Source organism: Gymnogyps californianus, chromosome 8 (genome assembly GCF_018139145.2).
Source record: "Gymnogyps californianus isolate 813 chromosome 8, ASM1813914v2, whole genome shotgun sequence".
Classification (NCBI taxonomy): Eukaryota; Metazoa; Chordata; class Aves; order Accipitriformes; family Cathartidae; genus Gymnogyps; species Gymnogyps californianus.
Genome location: NC_059478.1, coordinates 33072171 through 33093983, shown reverse-complemented (window position 1 = coordinate 33093983; position 21813 = coordinate 33072171). Strand labels below are relative to the sequence as shown.

General features: G+C 42.7%; 1 protein-coding gene across 6 annotated transcripts in view; it reads right to left on the bottom strand.

Moving 5' to 3' along the window:
- The window catches only part of NFIA (nuclear factor I A), a 248415-nt gene that overhangs the window by 58314 nt on the left and 168288 nt on the right, over window positions 1–21813 (bottom strand). For all 6 annotated transcript variants that reach the window (XM_050900560.1, XM_050900556.1, XM_050900559.1 and 3 more), the window contains exons 5-6: window positions 16789–16906; window positions 14120–14247 (exon numbers count right to left, since the gene is read on the bottom strand). In XM_050900560.1, coding sequence (XP_050756517.1) covers window positions 14120–14247; window positions 16789–16906 — 246 coding nt within the window. The remainder of the gene's footprint in view (window positions 1–14119; window positions 14248–16788; window positions 16907–21813) is intronic.

The window sequence follows — 21813 nt, the reverse complement described above, 5'->3', positions numbered from 1 at the left end:
AGTCAGTACTCTGAAGCACGACTTCCCATCCAGTCTTTAGTTATTATTTCCTTTTCATTTCAGCACATATTTTGAAACTTTTAATACCTTAGGAGAAAAAAAAAAAAAAGCTTTCATTCCTTTGCTGAAAAATAGATATGGCCATCTCCCAAGTCTTTAAAATTCACCGCATCATGAACTGACCCTTCAGAGTCATGCTACTGTGCCAACATACAAAGAACAATAAACCTCTGGAAGAATGTCCACAGCGAAGGCAGTTTATATAGTAACAAGATAATTTCATAAACCTGTATTGAAGAGAAAGGCTGTGATGTAACATTCTAGCAGTATATATCAGCTACCTGATATTTACTAACAAGGTTAAACTACTATCTGTTTGTCTCAGCACTCTTCATAATTCACTTTTTAATGGATGGACAGGAAAAGTCAGCAGTGTATGGCACAGATCATTTTAGAAATAGGACAAGACAGCTTACGGCAGTATCTATTTCAAAACACGCTCCATCTTTCCATACGATCACATCAAAAGTCTATACTTGGCAACTACAATACTTCAAATCTACTCATAAATCCTTTGAGGGGTAGATTTCTATGTCTAAGTAAAACAGCAAATTTGAAAAACAAAGAATCCTGAGGAGGAGGTGTCACCATCAACTGGTACCACGTATAGTGCATCAGTTCTCATCTTCTTGGTATCTTATGCCTGTGCAGGAGAAGGCACATGGGAAGCTTCCTTCAGTGAGGAGTTAGGACACCAACCCCATTTTGTTACAGCTCCTCAAACTGTCACGAAATGGCAGCAAGAACCTACCAAAATTGACCCGTATTAGGCGTAACTTGACACAGCAATGCAGAATTAACCAAAACTGTCTTTTAAAATCCCTTGCAAGTGACTCTTGCAGCGAGAGGATGACTCCGCAGCCAACTGCCACATATGACTCTCCAAATTAATAATGGATTTAGGATATTCAGTCCCTGAGCTGCGAGGGTTCGGGGTGTGTCTGCAATTATCTAGATATAAGTCTGACACACATTATCCTTCTATCAATGTCATTTCCCTTAGTAGCCAACAGATTATCAGCAGCTTTGTGATATTCCAGGTGTCAAAGAAGAATTAAAACCACAACAATTGCACAAACAAAGGGACAAAAGACGGGATACGTGTTTCTGAGCCCTGCATATCAATTTAATATGTGCAGCTGACAATGATGCAAATGTCCTCGGGAGAGAGGCAGCAAGATCTGTGCCCAAACATACACACACCACCGTCAGCAAGATGGCAGGGAACAGAAGCAGTAGGATTCCCAGCCCAGGACACATGCCTCAGCAGGCAAAGCAACCCAATGAAACAATCCTCTGGTTGGGGAGAATTTTGGAAGCACCTGATATGGAAAAGGGCCCTAAACAAGCCAGATGGTACTTTTAGCTGGCAGCAGAAAGTAGGAGACAGCCAAAAACATTACAGCATTTCCCCAAGAGGCCAGCAAATCGATTTTTAACCTTTTTTTTTTTTAAAGTGACGCTATGAATATAAAAAATAATGTTTCTATGCATTTTTAAATTGCTAATTTTATGAATAATACACTTAAGAAGGCAACAACTGGAAGAGATGAGAAAGCAATGGATTTTCACTTTCCCAGGGTGGTTGTATATTTGATATCAGGTTTCTATTCAGTCACTGCCACTGTTCACTCTGCATTAAGTGCCAGTTTTTGTTCAGGGTTTTCCACATAACTTTAAAGAGAAAAATCCTGCAAAAGTAGAGAATCATAGAATCATAGAATCATAGAATACCAGGTTGGAAGGGACCCCAAGGATCATCTGGTCCAATCTTTCTTGGCAAAAGCAAGAGAAATAGCACTGTAAAATCACAATAGCACAATAGTTCACAGGACATGGGAGAAATGTTGTTTGTAAGACTGCTTTGCCCTCTTAAAACCTGTCCTCCCCAAATTATTGGGTTTCTAGACGATCATTTTTTAACAGAGGGCAAACAATTTATTTAATACTTACAAGTTCCCATTTGGCTAGGGATTTGCATAAGAAATACAGCTGTTTTGGGGATCTTTTAATTTTTAAAATCTCCAAATGGCCAGAATTTGCAATTCTGCCTGGATGACAGGACTCTTTTCAGGAATCAATTTGATATCAGATGTCGAACCTTTACTTTGACAGTCAGAAGCAGCTCCTTGCACAGCACGTTTAGATTAGGTGTGGCCGGGCGGTTTTCACTCAAGGAATGGAAGAGAGATGCAGGTTGTAAGAACTGAAAGGGCAGAGCGAGGCAGAGGAGTCATGGAACAAGTGGGAATGACCATTACCCTTTGGTTCAAAGATGCACCTCACACCTAGGATTGGCCAAGTTCAGAGGAAGAGTCGGGATGATGCTTTACTTTCATTTGCTGTTATTTTGGTTAACAGTAAAGGCAAGCCCTAAGACAGGGTTAAATCTGGACTACACCCAAAGTCCTTTCTCCTGTTCAGAGCAAGGTAGTGCATTAGCGTACTGCATCACAGATAATACTCCTGGAGACAAACGTGGGCTGCCGTAATAAAACGGGATGTTACACTAAGTACAAAGAAAGATAATCCATACATGTATATTTTTCAAATCTCATTGATTTACTTCTAAAAAAAAGAAGTATTTCCTTCCTATAGGTGTAACCTAAGACTTTACCTCCAGCCCTTGCTGATAGAAAATAGTCCCATTCTTTTCAAGAGTACTGCTCTTGGACGTGAGGACTGCAGGTGCCACCTCACTTTGCTGGCTGTTGGGGGTTTGAAGATTTGCACGCAAATCCCAGCGAGGCAAATGAAGACTATGCACAAAACAGTAAAACAGCCTATAATTTTCCAGCTAATTTTAGCAACAGGATCTCTTATGTTATGCTTTTTGGTGTATATCACACTAAAAATAGCAGCAACCATTGATGTAAGAGAGTAGCAGAAAGGATGATCTCACTAGGACTGCGGGCTGTGCAAGAGCGGTGTGGGCAAGCAGAGGTGGAGGATGCTATGGATTACCTGCTCTCCCCTGAGCAAGATACCAGTGAAATCAGAATAGAACTGTAGCCAGGAAACCCACCAGATGAAGACACTGCTGAACTTTAAGTTTTTGTGGAGCTGGAAAATGAAAGAAAACTAATAGTACTTAAACAGCAGCCCTTCTTTACGCTGCAGGGTCCTTATTACAGTCACTCCAGCGGGGCTTGGCTGTATGGGGTAGCACTGCATTCATGCCATACGGATTATGGGTCAAGGTTACAGACTACCCACTTTGGGTGAACAACACAGCTGCTATCACAGCACATATACATTCCTGGAGGTATAGGATGGCTCTGCAGCCACTCAGCCAAATTGTTACCTGAGCTAACAGGCTGCTAGACAGATTTCTCTGCTTTCCTATGCTCACTGACTGCTGCGGTCAAAGTGTTGGGGCAGCACTTCACTTGAAAGAACGTAACCAGGGAATGATTTATTCACTACTTCTGGCAGTAAAAAAAATCACTATGGAGCATCAAGCAAAACGATCAGGCAACAGACAAAAGAAGTGGTTCTTCCTTACGCAGCACTGAGTAAAACTGGAACTCGCTGCCATGGCATGTTGTGGAGGCCGAAATAAAGAATGGGTTAAAAACATCCGAGCACATCTCCGAAAGAAAAGTCCACTGAAGGCTGTCAAACACAAAGATGCGAACAGAGCCTCTGGCTCATGAAACCAAGCTGTTTGCTGCCAAAATCTGTGAGGCTGTACTCTGAAAAGCATCACTGGATGCCTGTCCTGCTGTTGTATTCTTGCCTTAAGTGTCCACCACCAGCTCTTGTTAGAGACAGCACACTGGGCTAGGTGAGCCTTCAGTCTGGCTGAGAAGAGCCATTTTTTCTTCTCTGTGGGCAGATCCACTGTTTTTGTAGGCTGGAATGTGCTGTACCTGGCAGCTGAGAAACAGGAAAATTGCAGTAGGTATCCAGCTCAATGAAATTAAGATCTCAGGATTGCTCCTCACTTTGTGCAGAACCAGGGGAACATCTAGAGTCAGTGTGGCAGACACAGTGTGGGAAAGGAAATGAAGAAAAGAGATGTAATACGGTCTGCTTCCTGCTCCCGGTCCTGTACCATCTTCTCTCTGTCCCCTAACACCTCTCATTGCATGTTTTAACTTTGGGTGAAAATGTTTCCTTTAAAATAAAGCCTGTTTTCTCCTCTAAAGCAAAGATCAAAATGTGTGCATGGAGTACAGTAGCCGCACTGTGTGCTATGCAGTGGAGTGATGGTTGTACTGGGAATGTTAATAAACAGTGCCGAGAGCAGAACTTCTGCATAAAAAGGGGTGTATGTTACATCTCTCCCCCTCTCCCCTGTCTCATGCAATATTTACACAGCTGTGCTTTGTAAAATGTGTAGGGGAATTTTTTATTATTATTTTTTGGTAATTTATTTACCTAAGATAGCCCAGCATCTGTTTTGTGGTGAGCTTCTTTCACAAAGTTTCACAGTTGCCTTGACTAATGCAAAAGGAGGTCATGGTCCTTACTCAGTGATCCTAAAACCATTTGTTTCAACCACTTTGCCATTCTATTTGGTTAATTTTTGTTCTGTTCTGTGTTTCTGGTTTGTCCTCTATTTGGAAATGTGCATCCCGTGGGGAACTGATCTGGCTAGGTGAGTATTTTAGTTATCTGTTTTATAAAATGCAGAAGTGCACAGGAATTTGCAATAATATGCATCATTTACTGGCTCTCAATATGTACTGTATATTGGCTCTGAAGACTACTAATATTTTCCAGCTGCCTCCAAAAAAAAAGAGTTCAATGCAGTCTTTGCAGTGGGTCCTTTCCCATGACTGCCTACACAGGTGATGAAGACTTTTCCTGTGTCCTGAAGAATTAATAAACCTGAACATTTCTGTACCAGCAGCATACCACAGGAGATAAAATATTGCTTCTGCTTCCCAAACACATTAGAAAAAGCAAGTCTGCTAATCTCAACTGCTAAGACAGCACATGAAAGGAATGCAGTCCATTTCCTAACCAAGATCTAATCTATAGAAGAGTTTATAGATCCAAGTCAACATCCTGAATTGGTCCCAGAAGCAAACAAGAAAACTAGTTCAACTTTTGGAAGACAGGTACAATACTTTCAATGTGTTTAATCTCATTTTGCAATTAAACAGTCCCATGCCACACTATCAGATGATCTTGAAGGATAACTGCATCAGAGGAGCTCACAAAGATTCACGTTTGACAGACTCCAAACCAGCAAGAAATGCACAGCCATATTCAAACAGAGGGTGCTTCTGTCCTTCGGAGCTCACCTCTGAAAAGACGTAGAAAGTGTCTGCTTTTGTCTCAATACCAAGGAAGCTTAGAGTTTTCACTTGGTGTCAAAAGTGAAGCACAAACCGTATCACTGTCTTTGCTTTATGTGTGTATGTTAAACAGAATGGGTGGCAGAATATGGCTCAGCCAGCAAGGACGTCTGAAGAACATTAGGTCCAGGGACTACCAATACAGCACTCCCATCACAGGAATCCTATTGTCATCAGAAAGCATTGTTCCAACTTTTGTCAGGGAATAGTTTTCCATGCACTAAATCTTTCCTATCAATCTGAAAAATGAGTCAGACGATGCCAATTGTGTGTGGAGCCAGAAGTAGTTCAGGTGATCTTATGGTTGTCACAGCACACAGAAGATCTGCTTTTAATTTGGTCATTAAAGTCAGTGAAAATAATATGTACGTATGATGCCAGCACCAGGCCAGTCGAAAACACAGCTTTAATTCGATATCTGAAGTGAAACACTTTCTGCATTTTTTAACTCGGAACTCCTACAGCTCCATACCCATTTTTAAATGGTGCATTTCCTGACATCTGGAATTAGATGCAAGAAGCAGAGCCACAGCATTGACTGACCGACTTCTCCGGCACTGTACTGAAGGGATGTTCTCCTCAGGGGATTATAGCAAAGCTGAGGCCTGTGCTCTAAGACTTGCATGGGATTATCAATTTTATTAAAAATGGAAAGTACAGTTTAGGCTGAATCTCAGGGCCAAGTTTGTTGTGTTGTCCAGTGTCTGGAAAAAAAGGAGCCTTTGAGGGATGTGAAAACATCTAGGACTTTTCAGTCTGAACTGACCTTTCAATCAGTAGTTCTTTCCCCACCACTAACTTCCTTCCATGATTTTGAGAGAGTAATGCCAGCAGCATGGCATGTTGTCACAGGTCTCATGCTACTACGTGAATTGCCAAAGAAAAGCTCAGCTATTGATCCAGTGGTAATTTGCTGTCAAAATCACTATGTCTGTTATAGCAAATGAGTAGTGTTAATCATTTGACTTGATGAATGCTGTTGCAAAAGACTGACAGTGCTCAAAGCACCACTATTGACCTGCTGCATTTTTCCTGGCTCACATTAAGTTCTTGATCTTTGCTGGCCTTGACCAATTAGAGTTTAAGTTATCCATTAAGGTGCAGTTCTGGAAAAGTTCTGTTTAAAATAAACAAAAACTTATATTGGTGAGTAACTCATCAACTATGCAGCAGTCTGATTCTGATTGCCTGGCAGAGAAACACACACATTTTGTGCAGTATCTGATAAAAGATCTATAATGTGCTAACACAAACCTATCATGTAGCACCTGTGACTAACAGATTGTGATATCAAAGTCTTGATGCCTAAGTGCTCCTGTAAATGCATTAAACTTTTAGCGGCAGGAACTGTAGACTGCCAGTGACAAGGAGCTGATATGGTATTTCAGTAAAAGTTGATAAGTGTTATTGCTCTTAGAAGAAAAGAAAAATCTTATGTTCCTGAAAACCACTGGGCAGCTTGTGTTTTGATGGGATACTGTAATGCAGGGAGCAGGGATAAGGGAACACATGGACTCTATGAAAGCAAAAAGAGATTTAAGAAAAGCTCTGTATTCTACAGTAGCTGGAGTTCACTGAAGTATGCTCCCTTCGTACGCTTGGCTTTAGGGCATCTACCTGTTCACTTCAAACCAACTTTTTAGGAGGCAGCATGCACATGGGGCTGTTTAATTCCATGGACCAGTAATGGAAGCATGCAAGGTAGCACAGGCCCAAGCACGCTCTGCTTCTTGGCTGTGGCAGAAGAAGGATGTTGGAAGACTCTTACAGAGTGGGGAGAAATGTGGGAAGCTGTGTATAAAGCCTTGGAGATGAGAAGCAGCACGGGTCTGAATGGGAACGGGGAAATGGGGTGAATGGGAGCAGGAATCCTAGTCACAATATACAGTCTAACAAAGCTCAGAAGAAGTTCTTCAGAGAAAATGAACAGTGGAAGTTTGCATGAACCTGGGAGGCAACAGGTTCTGTCCGCTGTACTGCTCATGGCATCTCTTCAGCTTAACGGCACAAATTAGCCTGATGAAATTCTCTCTGCTGTAAACCAAAATGTTCTGGCCACCAGAGAAACACGATCTGTTTCTGACCTCCCATTCGAAGAGCCAAACTATGCCGTGGGCTGGAGGCTTGTCTGGTTGCAAAATGTTCCCACTGTCTTGAGATATTAAGTTCAATGGAGGAAAAAATGGCACTGGTGCCTGCTGATAGATGTGTCAGGGTATGTAATGAAGCTGCTGCACAAGGCAGGTACAATCTTAATGGCTATATGAGTGTGCTGTCTGACTTTTCTTTACACACTGAGAATTGGAGGGCAAGACAATGTCACATCTGGGAAATACTGAGTAAATATAATTGGCAGGGATCCTGGATGTAGACCTCCTCTGGTCTAAGGAAAAGAGACGTTTCCTTGGTTTTGTCTTTCTTAAATAGGTCTATGAGTATCCAAACAGTTCAGCTTAAGGAAATTAATAAAGATCATGAAATTCCTGTGTCCAGTTACAATCCAGTGAAAATTGCCCACTACAGCAAGTCACTGAAAGTAGTGCCAGAAAATTATTTGATATTGAATACTCCAGGTCTGAAGTTGAATGTTTTCCCAGTAAAAAGAGATTATTTTTCTATTCCTTATTTTGTATAATACATGGTTCTCATGTTTTTCATCGTATTTTCTACAGTCATTGGCAGTAATGTAGCACAATCATTGGAAACTTCTCTGAGCTCTGAGTTAGTGTGTGGTGTCAAGTCTTTTGATGAACCCACAGACCTTTTGCCTGAGGACAGATCAGATGCACTCTGCATCACTGATGCTGGGACATACTATACATATTTTATCTTCTAGGTAGTGCCAGGCAACAACTGTGTTTAGGCCATAAAGAATGCATAAAGAACACAATCTAGGATCTCCCTTATACCACTTTCTCTGGCATTTCCAAGACATAATTCTGAACAGACTCTGAAAACAAACTCTTGTGGTCATCTGATCTATGCCTGAATGAGTCTTTCTGATGTGTAAGGCATAAATAAAAGTTTCTTAGTAAATATGGAGAAGAAGTTTTCTTGCGTGCTGAGAATCCGCTAAGAAGAAAGCCCATGCCAGATTTAAGAAAAGGGTTATTGAAACAAGAGTTTGGACCCATTGCCTGCATGTGGTTGTTCCCTAATCAGCAATGAGGAGAGACATAGTACCACTAAGTTAGGCATCACTGTCACTGCAAGGGAAATACTCCAAAATAGGATCTCAGCTCCTCACCTGCACGCTCAGAAATTATTTTCAGACAGTCCCATAGATGGTGACATGAGAACAAGCAGCACTAGCCTGAGTGGTGTAGTGAGCAATCATGAGACTGACTTTAATAGCATCTTTACTACCAAAGACGTGTCCAGCAGTCTAACAGGGAGCTCTCTAGCTTACTGCAGGTTCATATAATATTATCAACTTCATGAGCCCCTGGAACTGTAAATATGTCTTTCAGTCATGCAGTGCAAGTGTTATTACTAATTCCTTAAGATTTTTGCACTGAAAGTCTCATTTGGTTCCTGGGGTTTTCAAGGTGAAGACACACAAGAGCCTAGCACAGTGTGACCAGCCAGGGTGGAGCTGGGGCGAGAGAAGGTGGATGACCACGGTATGGAAGCCCCATCAGTCTTTCAGCAGAAGAAGGACCACAGAGCTCTACCCATTTTGCAAACGGGTGCAGTGCTGTAAGTTGGTCAAGACCACAACTGAAGCGGAGCTAATTGTCCCGTCAGATATCTCAAGAAGCACAAGGAGTACAAACATGTACCTTTCCTGGGATTACTGTCCTCTAGGGACCAAACGAACTTGTGGAAATACAAGTACCAGGAAGATCTAAGTAAAGAAACTAATAGGATACTCTGAATTTGCATCTTAAACATTTCTTCCATGCCACACTGTAGAAATACAATGGAAGTAAAATTGGCAAATACCATCCATATGCTACACTACAAAATGACTGACAGAGCACAATGTGAACATTACTCCTGGACTGAATCAAGAGAATGCATTAAAAAATGCGTAAGTGGAATACTGATATACATTAACTCAATCTTCTCTTATTATGGAATTAAAAAACTTATACTTGTAATTATGGCTTACCCCCATTACAAGCAGAGCTGCCACAGAACTGAACACGGGCCAGCTTTGTACATGAGTTCAAAGCTAGTGTGATGTTGCCTTATTTTCTTACTAACATCATCTTTATCCTCTCTTGCCCTTCTTCTCAGTTAACAAGAGTTATGTACTGAAAGTGCTGAGATAAAGTAATGGTAAGGAGGATACCGCAAAAGGTATTTGAAAAGCAGAAGTAATTTACTACATGTCTGCTTTGTTTTACTTCCTAAGCCTTCCTGTTGTGAAAGGAAATTCATCTTTTCTGGCAGACTCCAGCCTTTTTAGGCCTGAGAGCTCCCCAGGAGCTTTCGAGTGCAGGTAAATGGATGCGAGACTCAAGGAGTACAGTACAAGGAACATGGAATTAATGTTGGTTTTTGCTTTGGCTGTCACGTCTGACGTATAAGGAGAGTGCTACATCCTTGCTTGCAAGAAGTATTTAGATGTAAAAAACACAAGGCTGAGTTCTCTGCTCATTATTATGGGTCTGAAATGCCATGAATGGAAAGGTCATGTTGCTGGTGGGTGAAGCATGTAGATCTACCCCCAGCAAAGTCTCCACGTGAGACAGATGTCAGGGTGCTCTGAGCCCCAGGGGCCCGTGATGTAAAAGCGCAGAAGAAGGACTGTGGATGGACAATAGGTGCAGCCTGTATTCTGCACGCAGTGGAGACCCCAAGAGTAGGCACAGGGGAAGCATCCACTGCCTAATCTAAATAGCACACAGAGTGGTTTTGTCCTCTTCTGTTCTCCTGCCAGTTTGCACATATGTTCTGAGTATACAGCCTGCCCTCCAAAGACCACTTACAGGGGCAATCACAGGGAAGCAAAGCAGGAAGAAAGTATCCAAAAAGGGAATTTGTTCAAGAGAAAAAAATGGAGACAGATGTAGAGCGACTAGTCACGGCTGGCGGTAAATAACCCTCTGCCTGGAGTGCTCCCTTTCTCTAAGAGGAGTTCACATATTCCATTTCATATTTCCTTTCTAGGAAGTCAAATCTTTGTTTTCCTGGCATTTGTTCTTTTTTTTCTTTCCCCTATATACTTTTTCCCTTCTGTATGGTCTAAAATTGTCTTCTCATTTTCCCTTTCTCTTCTACGTTGTGCTCTCTTTCAAGTGCGATATTTCTCCAGTCTCCCTCTGATGCAGACCTAATTTCCCTGCACTGTCCCAGGCAACACCTTTTGCTACAACCCTCTCATAGTCTTTGTGCCACGAGCACTTCCCTCTGTCTCTACATGTGCATAGGCGTACGGGTGCTTCACACCTGCTCCTGCGTTAGAGTCCCCACTTTTTCTCATGTGCACACCTCAGAATTAAGCAAATGCAACACACACAGACAGAATATTCATCCTCTCGCTCCCATAAACCTGTCAAGGCACATAGGCCAAGAAGCTATCTCTGCATAAATCTAAATCTCCTGCGAGGAAGCAATCTACTCAAAGGCAATAAAGCCAAAGGATATATTATTATCTTTGGTGTGGATCCTACTGGGCTGGGAGGTTGGCTGCTGGCTCCTCTCTGAACTTTCCTTCCCTGCCAGAACAGCCATCCCACAGACAAGTCTAAGCTTCCTTTCCTTGGTCTGATTTCCTCCTCCCGTTGTTTGGCCGGTAACCCAAAGGACAGGGTTTAATTATGGTGTTTGGAAACCTGGCTTACGCTACTCTGCCAGCACAGGATAAAACTTCAGCCTGCCTTCCGAACCAGCATCATTCTGCACAGTTGATACCTGCATTATCCCACGCAGCATAAAATGAACCACATGGAAGAAATGCCAAGTCAAACAAAAAGACGGTTTTAGTCTTTAAACTTCTACTGCGAATTTCACTGAGAAAAAAAACCAAAACACTGAAGCTCAGAGATTATTGTATGTTAAAACTGTGCCATCATTTTGACTGTAGATTAAATAAATGGCAAGGCCTTTTTCTGGACAGGAGAGACATCGGAAAGGATGCATCTGAAACAGGTCCAGGCTTCAAAGCTCCTCTCTCAGAGAGGAACGCTGCGGCAAGCCACCGGGTAATACAGGATGTTAACATCGTTTGTACGGCTTTCAGATGACCAATATATTTTCTAGGCAGATGCCCCATTGAAGACCCATAAAACATTTTACACTTCTGGAGATAAAGCACCCGTGTCAAATACAAAGGGCCAGACGTTAATATCAGACCCACGTGTGATTGCTGAGGTAAGGCAGGGCACTGTGCACAGACCACAGCAGGATGCGTCCCTCAGGGGGGAGCACCTTGTGCCAGTGACATACCACTGTTGCCCTGGCATGGAAGGTCACTTCAGTACTGTTTTGTCCTTCACCACTGATGAGCTGTGGCTCTTTAGGTAATCTCTCTGCCAACCGTGCTCTTGCAGTGACCCTGCTTTACAGAGAAGCTGAGGCAATGAATTCAGAGGACAGGCTGCTGGGAAGCCACAGCAGAAGTATTGGGGTGGGGCCGCATGGATATAGCACAAAGATGGTTTGAAAGTGCATCCCACGCAGGCAGGATAAAGCTCTTTTTCTTCATAGCTGTGACAGTGATAGATAGCTTGGTGAATCTGAGCTATATCTAGTTGGTACCTGGCTTGAGTCCCTGATGTTGCAAGGTGATTTTCTGCCATTTTCCAGGCAAGACTAAGCAGAATCTGGGATTTTTCCGTAGTAAGCGAGGAAGGTCATGAGGAAGGAAGAACCTTCTCTTCTCTTACTTGTTCTTGCCTTTCTGAGCACCTCAATAAGTTTGACATGGGCAGCTGTGCTTCTTCATGATGGGCACCCAGTGGTGCCAAGAGTGGCGAAGGTGCTTTGGAGATGTAAGGCTTTAGGTACTTCTCTTGTCCAGCTCAGCAGCTCAGTGCCACCATCTAGTCAGGACTTGGATGAGACAGAGGTAATGACCACATGTGGGGAAAACCACCAGAAGTGACAGCAAAATTAATAGCCAGCCTCTGGCTGTGGCACAAATGGAGAACATTTGTCATTAACAAAGAGTACCCCAAACTTTGGGGGGAGTTAGCCCCCAGTCTGACAATGATGTAGAAGCAGTGACCCAGGCAGCTTTTAGCCATCTGTGTCTGTAGAGGAGGTTGCGATCTCTCCCTTTCAATGGGCGCTGAGCTTTTGTTCATGTTTTTGCCGCTCCATGAGCAGACTAGTTTAGTACAAGGTGAAGCTCTGCCTTACATCATCTGGAGCCTGGAGCTGATGGAGGAAACAGCCCCTAGTGTCTACTGAGCAGGACACCTCACTGAAAACACCAGAGCCCTGGGGATGGTGGCGGCAAGGCAGTCACGGGGAGCCTGGCACTTGTCTGCCTGCAGGTCCACCCTCTCCTCCTGCCAAAGTGCCACATCTGCAGTCAATAAGGGCCCACAAGCTGGCTCCTCCTCATTAGAGGAGAGAGGGCAGCTGGCAGGGGATCCTCCAAGGGCTCCCAGGCGCGGGAATCAGTCCCCTCCCAGTCTGGAATAGCCCAAATTTGGTGACTTTCTGGGCATGCTGTAAAGGACAGCTGTTTGACAGGGTCTCCAGAGAAAGCTGTGGGTATGTTTCCTACATGATGAAGGATATAGGTGGCTGGCTAAATGCCCACAGAACTGATTTTAATGCTGTTCAGGTTGAATTTACTTTTCTGTGCTGTATAGTTCATTATACACAGTGCTCTGGACAAGCATGGGTTGTTTCAGAACAAACCAAAACCATACTATTCTAAATCCAAACAAACAAGAAACAAAAAAAATACGTATTGCGAAAGATCCTTTGGACTGCTTAGAGGGCCTTCTCAAACATTGGGAAGCTGAAGGTAAAAGCACTGCTTGCCTTTGTCTAACAAGTAAGACTTCTGTTATTTTTATTGGCAATAAATACTTGATTATTTAGCTGTAAGCAAAACTGAGGTATTAACTTCACCTATGCATTTAGCACTGACCCCGAAAAATATTTCTAATAGTATTAAGCACCCAGATGATCTCAGGATAAGTGATCAATGGACAGTTAAGTACGTAACATAATGTAACGCAAAAGATGATCAACAAGAAAGATCACACACTGAGAAGAGGCAGAAGAGCTGCTTCCTAAACCTTATGAAGCGTAACGCCCAGTGATATCTATTTTGATATGAAGCCTCCAATCACACTTCATAGTATTACAGATTAATAAAACAACTCCTTCTGTAAGTCTCTTAAAAGTCATTACTAAGTGAGCTCAAGTGTTGTATAATGCTTGAAAAGTCCTTCTACCTTATATAAGTTTAGGGATATTTATTTAAACAGTGTAACTGTAGGGCACAGCTCAGACAGGTACTGCTTTTTGCTAAGCGATTGTTACCGCTTTCCCAGAATTGAATCTGGATGTTTTGACAGAAAAAGACCGCCTATCTTTCGCTGCATTATTTAAATACTTCAGATATTTGGCCAAAATACAGAAGTGACACACTACAGAAACATTCACAGCTGCAGGAGCAATAAAACCTCTACAATATTTTCATTAGACTGACCTTTTCTCAGAAGAAGTTGCAAGATGTTTAGAATTGATCACCTTTCTATACAGCATTCAGTGTATTCTGATAACAAAACAGAGCAACTGGAGATCATGTTCTCAGGCTCCTGAAAGCCGTGGCTTACCTGGCTCCACTTCATGCCATCCACTTGACTGGCTGCCACTTCCTGGAGAGCGCCCTTGGCTTGTATAAAACGGCTCCTCACCAGGACTGTCCATCTCATCCTCCACAGACTTGAGACGTTTTGTAGAGCTGAGAAAGTAAAAACACATAATAAATACTATATGTATGGAAAGGAACAAAGGCACTTCTGTTGGGACATATCTTGCTAGCCCTGCTTGAGACTAACTTGGTTATGGAAACTATAACAGATTTAGGGCCCTGAGAAGGGGAAGGTATGAGTCCTGCACAGCCATCCTGCCCGCCCAACCCCTCAGCATCCACTTTTTGTTTCTGATTTGCTTCGTTGCCAATGACTAAGCTTCAGTGAGATACAAAACAACCTCTCACAGAGTCCAGACTGAACCCTTAAACACGTGTTAGTTTAACTAGAAGATAGTTTAACATTTAGGCTTTTACAGATCAAAAAGTAGGACATTTTTCAAAGCACACAGAGGTCAATAAAAAGGCAATAATTTAATTTGTATTGCGTGATTTTTGCCATTTGAATGACTATGGTAACGACACACAAGACTTATTTTAACTGTCAGATTTTTCCACAGCCTGTTCTGAAAGAAAAATTGTTTATCAGTTCAAACTTATATTTTCAATCTTTTAACCATAGCCATTACATTAACCCAGACTTCAGTCCGTAGACAAGTGTATGATGGAAGAATCCATTGTTGGTTCAAATGTTCATGTTATCCTGCAAGTATAAGCATTTTACTCTGCAGCTGTATGCCACCAAGCATAAAAAGCCCCCAACAGGTATCTCTGGCCAGTGTCAGTACTGAAGGATTCCCCTGTAATATATCACACCTCCCTCACCAAAGGCTCAGGAGACAGAAGAGCCCTTTCAGTGGTCTCTGGTGGCCACTGACTGAGACTCCGGTAGTTCTGCAGGGAGAGGATCCCAAAGCCAAAGACACTCAGCTTGGCTCTATTCTCTATAATGAGTTGTACAGACTGCGTGGGGACGTTACCGAGAATTTCTCTTCTAAGTACTTTTCCAAGGCTGGGTCAGCTCACTTTTTTCACCAAATCTGTATTCTATTAAGACTTAAGGCATTCAAGAACAGGCTCCTCTGTGTAGGGGGAACATATTTAACAGACATAAAATATTCCACTGCAGTTTCTATTGGTTTAAAACTTGCAGCCTCTCCACAGCTCCCCACCCGAAGCTCTGCACAGGTAGGAGCTGGTGGGTATGCAAAATCAGTTTGTGAGAAACAGGAAGAATAAGTCTTGCGGTATGCATGGAATGCAGGTTTGGCCATTCCTTAATTTAGAGAATTGTTATGTGTCAATAGGGGAAATTGTGTGCATACAATATAATTACCACCTGATAATTCTGCTGAGTCTGTGTATTTAAGGAATATTTTTTTTCTGACTGGGAACAGCCTAATGAGAGGAAAACAAACATATTACCAAGTTATTAACTACCCATGCTGTTTATAATTAGCTCCTTATCAGTGGTAGCTATTTGCAGAAGAATAGAAGAGCAACAACTGAGCTCTCAAGTAACATTAATAACCTCACTTTTTTGCTTCTGGAGTCACAAGTAAATTCTGCCTGAGAATGGTGCTAATGATGAGCACTGTAGCGTACGCAGTTTACACGCAAAAAAGAAAGAGCACAAAGTTTTTAATTGATGTGTAATGGGAATTGTAGTCACTGAGCTTCATAATGTGCACACTAAGTGCAAGATGTAGAATGTTCTGCCAATCACTGCAAACTGTAAGAAGTTATTGCTAAGAGCCTCTCTTTAAAGATTTGCTTTTTAAGTAAAAATAAAAACAACAGCATATTCAAACTATATATATGTATTCAAACTATAGAGACTTTTTACATGTGTACTTGCTTACTGCAAAGCTGGTGGCACTGCAGACTGAGATCAAAATGTAAAAGAACTCTGGGCTGAAGTTAGACTTTCTTGTCATGTCTTTGAAATAAGTGATCTATTTTGGCTGTGGGGGAAAAAAATCAATCTGGTTCCTTAATAGTGTTCAAGACTAGTAGAGTGACTGGGCTTGTTTATAAATCTAATCTCATGGATGGTTAAAGTGAAAGGTAAAAAATAAAAAATATCCTTGTTTGATAGTTGGCATCTAAGCCAAAATCAAAATCAGAGTGGGTAGTTATCTGCATTAACAATTCAGTTTTCCAAAGGCTGAGTCACAAATTTCTAAACGCTATATGAAAACTAGAATGCATTCCAGGCCAAGGTCCTAAAACGATGTTAGTCTCACAGATAACACTTTTTACGATAAAGAATGCTTGTAAGTCTATCTTAAGACTTTCCTGCTAGGACAAAGTGGCACATCTCAGTATGCTCCAGATTCTCTTCTGCCACAAGTGAAACTCCAACAATTCCAGTGGCACTTCTCCTGATACACCGAGATACAAGCCAGAAGTTATACAAGTCAATGTAGCAGTTTTTCTTCGAAGCTTGTACATATAAAAAGAACTTTAACAGCAATCCAGTTGTACATTCAGCTCTGTGAATCTGAAACAGCTCCACATCTTGAGGCCGCCAAACAGCTTGTCAAAGAATTTAATGGTTACTTTCACAGATGAGTAATGATGCTGGCCTGGGTTTCCAAGTAACCTGGTAGTAGGCAGAGATTAAATTACCTGGTAGAGGATGTGCTAGGTAAAGACCTCCTCATTGCTCCTGGGCTCATGCTGTAGTATGAAGAACTTTCCAAATCTGAGAGGGAGAAATTAGGGCCTGTTCCTGCAGCTATCGGTGCTGGGGAAACAAAAGAGATTGCAGTCAGTAAGTCATGTGAATAAGGCATGAATTGCACTTCAAAATCACTTTCTTCTTCCTCATGAGTGTGTTTAGTTTCACGATGAGAACAGGTGGGACGTGGAAATTAGGAAATGCTAATGGTAACTGGCATTGCAATCACGAAGGTGGAAATTTTATCAAGAATACAGTGTTCCATGACATAGACTCTTTCTTACGTTTCTCCAAAGGTATTCTTTTTTTTTAAAAAAGTAAACAATTATGGCAAGACTTCCTTTAAGCACTGCTCTTCTATAATATCATTCTCACATTTAATGAAACTTGTTGCTTTTTCTTTTAGGACAACATTGCATCTATTGGCATAGTTACAAATAGGCCGCATCATCCCTGTAGTGTGCTTGGCATAATCTATAAGCAGTATAGGCAAGGAAATACACACCTCAGGACCTTTGGTACATACGTGATGTACATCCGCAAGCACAGAGGTTACAAATGCTCCTTGGAGAAAGCACAAAAGCAGATGAGAAACCTGAGTTCTTTTCTGCCTGCGAACATCTGAGTTCTCTTCTGGCCTCTCCTCCAGCTAAATCAGAGCTAGAGACATATGACTCTCAAAAACTGTTATCCAGCAGTTAGCTTCCACTGTTCACCTCTCATTACTTTATCCAGCACCTAAGTTTTCTTGTAAGGGATATGAATACCTTTAATTTCCCTGTCCCAGAGCCTTGGGTTTACATTAAAACATTATGAATTCCTATACACCCTGAAGTTTGCAGGCACCAGCCTATGAACTCCATGTGCCGTATTCTTCTTGCAACAGAAAAGGAATGGAGCAGTTTAATGTTTAAGTCAACAGATAATGCATTTCACAAAAAAAGCCACTATATGGCAAATGGTACCATATCCACTGTCGCTGTTCCAGTGCTATTTACAGGACAATACAACTTTGGGAGCTGACAATTACAGATCATGATTTTCTCTCACATTTCAGAGACATCTGAAAAGGGACGTACTGCACAATAAAATGCACAAGCTTGGCCTGGAACGTATTGTCTGAGAGCCCTGATTCACAGCAACAAAGGCGAAGCAGTCTCAGTGCCACACAAGGATGCTGAGCCAAGTTTAATCTTTGGTCTGAGAATCTGGCCCATTTTCAAACATGAAAAAATCTTTCACTCTGACGGGGCAGGAGTGAGGAAATGAAGACAGGATAGCTCCTATCGCCCAGCTAACATGTCTGGGCTGAAACGTAGGCTTCTGGGAGTGCTGCCATTGACTGTAATGGGGCCAGTATTTCACCCCAAGTCTTAAGGAGCTCACAATGTCAGATTTGACAGAGGAATAATGTAGCTTTGCAGCTGCCTCATCATCCCCACAAGACAATTAGTTGTTGTTTGGCAAGGATCTGTTAAGAACGTCATTGAGACAGAAAGGGAACAGCCTGGATAGCCACGGACTTTTAAAAGCATGGGACGGAAAATACACAACGCCATTAAAACTTGAGAAAATCTGGAATGATCATTAAAAGGAATGAAGTTGGGAAGTAATTTATGACAAGAACACTCAAATCCTTTGTTATCTTCTCTTAACTATCATACGCTTCCTGCACACTGGGTATATGAGAGGGTGTGTTAACAGAAAGAAAGAAAAATTAAGCATAGTAAAATTAACTCATTTTATCAATTTGTGCTTTCTGCAACAGTTTCCTGACAGCAGCTACAAGAGGCTGTAAAACTGATGAATTCGCATGGAAAAAGAAACCGGTGTAAGTAATTTGTGTAAAAGGTAACACGGACATGGACTGCTATAATTCAGACACCCTGCAGATAGCAGACTGCTGCAGTGTGAGCAGTTATGGGTTAGAAAAATGACCACACTGCAGTCAGTCTGACTTGAATGGAAATCAATCATAAAGGTACTCTCTGCAGCATCTACTCCACAGTTTTCAGCAACTTCCTTGCCAAACAGATTTGTGCTCTGTAAACCCTTTGCTGATCAATTCCTCTGCACCCTCTACCTACCAAAGCCTAACTTACAGGTTAAGCATACTATTTTCCAAACAGCAACATAAAAAGGCAAGCACTAAATTAAAGCACCATTTCTTTCTGAGGCACGATGAATTTCCTAGGCATTGCAAGATTTATGAAACAGTTTTATTCCAAACAGATATGGAAGAAAAACTGGTATGTGGATAACGCTTCTCTTCTTTCTCTCACCCCACCTCTGTTTATCACTCTCTCCCCAAATCCTCGACATTTCTCTTCCAACCTTGAATTGGCCCTATAGGAAAATGAAATGTATCTCCAGAGCGGGGGTGGAGTAGGAACAACATATTGCTAACGCTGTGTAAACTCAGCACAAAGTAGAAAGGGCTAATCACACAGTAATTTCCGCCTGGGTAGCAAACATGAAGGATGCTTTGTTTGTCACAGGCCAAACCACCTTGCCACACTCAAGAGCCTGTTTGCAACCCGAGGGTTAAAGAACAAAACCCATCTCTAGTATACACCAACAGATCTAAGCAGCAGAGGTTAAAGTGCCTGGCTGGCCCGTGGCGGCGAGTACCTGAAACCCCTTGGCAGTCCTTACACAGGAGCCACAATCCTGCCACAACCAGCTCAAGGTCTCTGACCCTAGAAGTGCTGTGACAAACGTTGCACAGGGCTAAGCTGTTCTGAAATCCCTTCTCCTGCCTGCCTGCCAGGCACATATTCGGTGCCTGTCTTTCAGCAAAGGGCATTTGTATCTTTGCTCGCAATTAACCCATTTACTATCATAAAACACAGCAACGTGCTGACGCGTAGAGCACACCCTGAGACTGTCAGGAAGAGGTTAATGTTTTTCATCTGCATGGCGGAAGGTCGCTTCCTCTTCCTGGCTGGAATTTGGTTGAAGCCGTGTGTGCTTTCTGTCTCTGCTTCAGCCTCGGCGGAGCTGCGCCACACCTCGCACCTCCTGCGCTGGGCTTCGGCTGCGGGGAGCTCGCTGCCTGGCATCTGCCTCCTCTAGTCACCCTTGTGTTTTGCAGTGCAACGCACCACGAGCATGGGCACGGTGCAGCTTGCCCAGCCAGGAGGCATCCGAGCCTGCTCCAAATGGCTTTTCACACTGCCTTTGTGGACCGTCCACCTCGCACGGGCCCAGAAAGCTGATGGGAAGGGAACAGTTGCATTTATTTGCAGGATTCCCCACAAAGGCTGCAGCTCTGGAGAGTAAGCAAAGGGATCAAAGTGGTGCAAACTGTGGCAAAACTCTGCCTAAATTAAACCTCTTCATTTTAGCATCTGACAATCCACCATGCAACCTCCCTACACGCCTGCTACTATGCCCCGGGAACATGCTCTGGCCCCACACGAAGCGGCAGAGTGGTTGGGAAACTCCGCTCCAGCACAGCCGGCTGTTACACGCTGCAGCCTGCCGAAACTCCAGGCGATGACATTAAAAACACGCCATTTCCCCCCCTAAGAAATGCTCTGCAGCAAAGTGACCTTCTGATAGCTCAGGAACATCTCCCAAACAGGAAAGGATGTCAGAAATTGCAGTTGCGAGTCAAAACAATAGTCTCCACCTAGGTGCTGGCATCAAGAGGTCGTCTGACCCAGGGCTTCAACCTGGCGGGGGGCAAGGAGGAAGGACCCCTCTTCCCCTAACACCCAGCCCGCTGATGTGCGCAGGCTTTCTAAGCAAACAAACTGACGCCGGCCTCAGCTCCCATTTCAGCTGCTGGCATCGCAAAAAAATCCCTGTGCAGATGGGACACGTTTCGCTTGCTCTGAGGGGCAGGAGGAGCTGGTTTGCCCAAAAGGAGGAGGAGGAAGGTGGGTGCCTCTGCCTGAGCACCAGCACTGTGCTACTCCCGGGGACACGGGGCAGCATCGCCCCTGCTGCCAGCCTGCTCCCTCCGCTGCCAGCTTGTTAGCTCAGATCTTCACCCGAAATGTCAAGAAAAATAACAGAGAAATTAACAAAAAGCCCTCTGACTTAACCCAATTGGAATATTTATTTTGAAAAATTTATTGAATTACAGAACAGGAAACCCACTAAATAAAACCAGCCAGGCTGGCATTTGTCTTCCTTGGAATACGGCACTCTCTTTTAGTCATGTTAATATTTAGTTTCTCTTTTTTTCCATTTTTATGTATTTATTTTTACAAAGGGGCTGGGATGTGACTAAGATCATTACATGTGTAACACTGCAGCAAAGTGATAATGTGTTTAAGGTTAAATGGGAGAAACATGACATTTGACTAATAAACTTTTTCCTGTGTTGTGACTCCATAAACAAAGGGAAACACACTGCGCTGCTGCTGCCGAGAGGAAAGGGGAGCTGGGTGGGTTTTTTTTTTGCAAGGCCTTTGTTTCCTACACACTGTATCGTTAGATTCAAAGAGGTTTTGCCGAATACAACAGATATGAAATGTGTGATGTTCATTTTAAAATTACAAGTACAGCCTGCTATTGACCATCTAATTATGCTGAGTTCCATTTATAAACATAGCTAACCACTAAGTTTATAGAGACTTTTTGTGCTGCTTTAATAGGATATTGATCGAGAGCAAGGTTTGAGTGGACTGCCATTGAATTGTGTAATGGCATACAAAAGGCAAGGTCACGGCAACTGTTCACTCTATGCCTGCAGTCTATTTTTTATTATAATCTTTTTTTCTTCCTCTCATACCCAAGCCCACACCGTGTGTTTTGGATAGCAGTGCTTTGCTAAGGAATATAGAGTATCTTTTTAGATTTTAATTTTCATGCTGCTGACTTTAACTACCTTCACTACTGTAATGCTTAGTATAGCAGAAAACATACAGGCTGCTGTTTAGAGAGAGCTGTTTTATTACAGCCCAGCTTTCACACCCGTGCTCTGCGTGGAGGAGAGCCTCTTCTCCTCTTCTGGGCTGCAA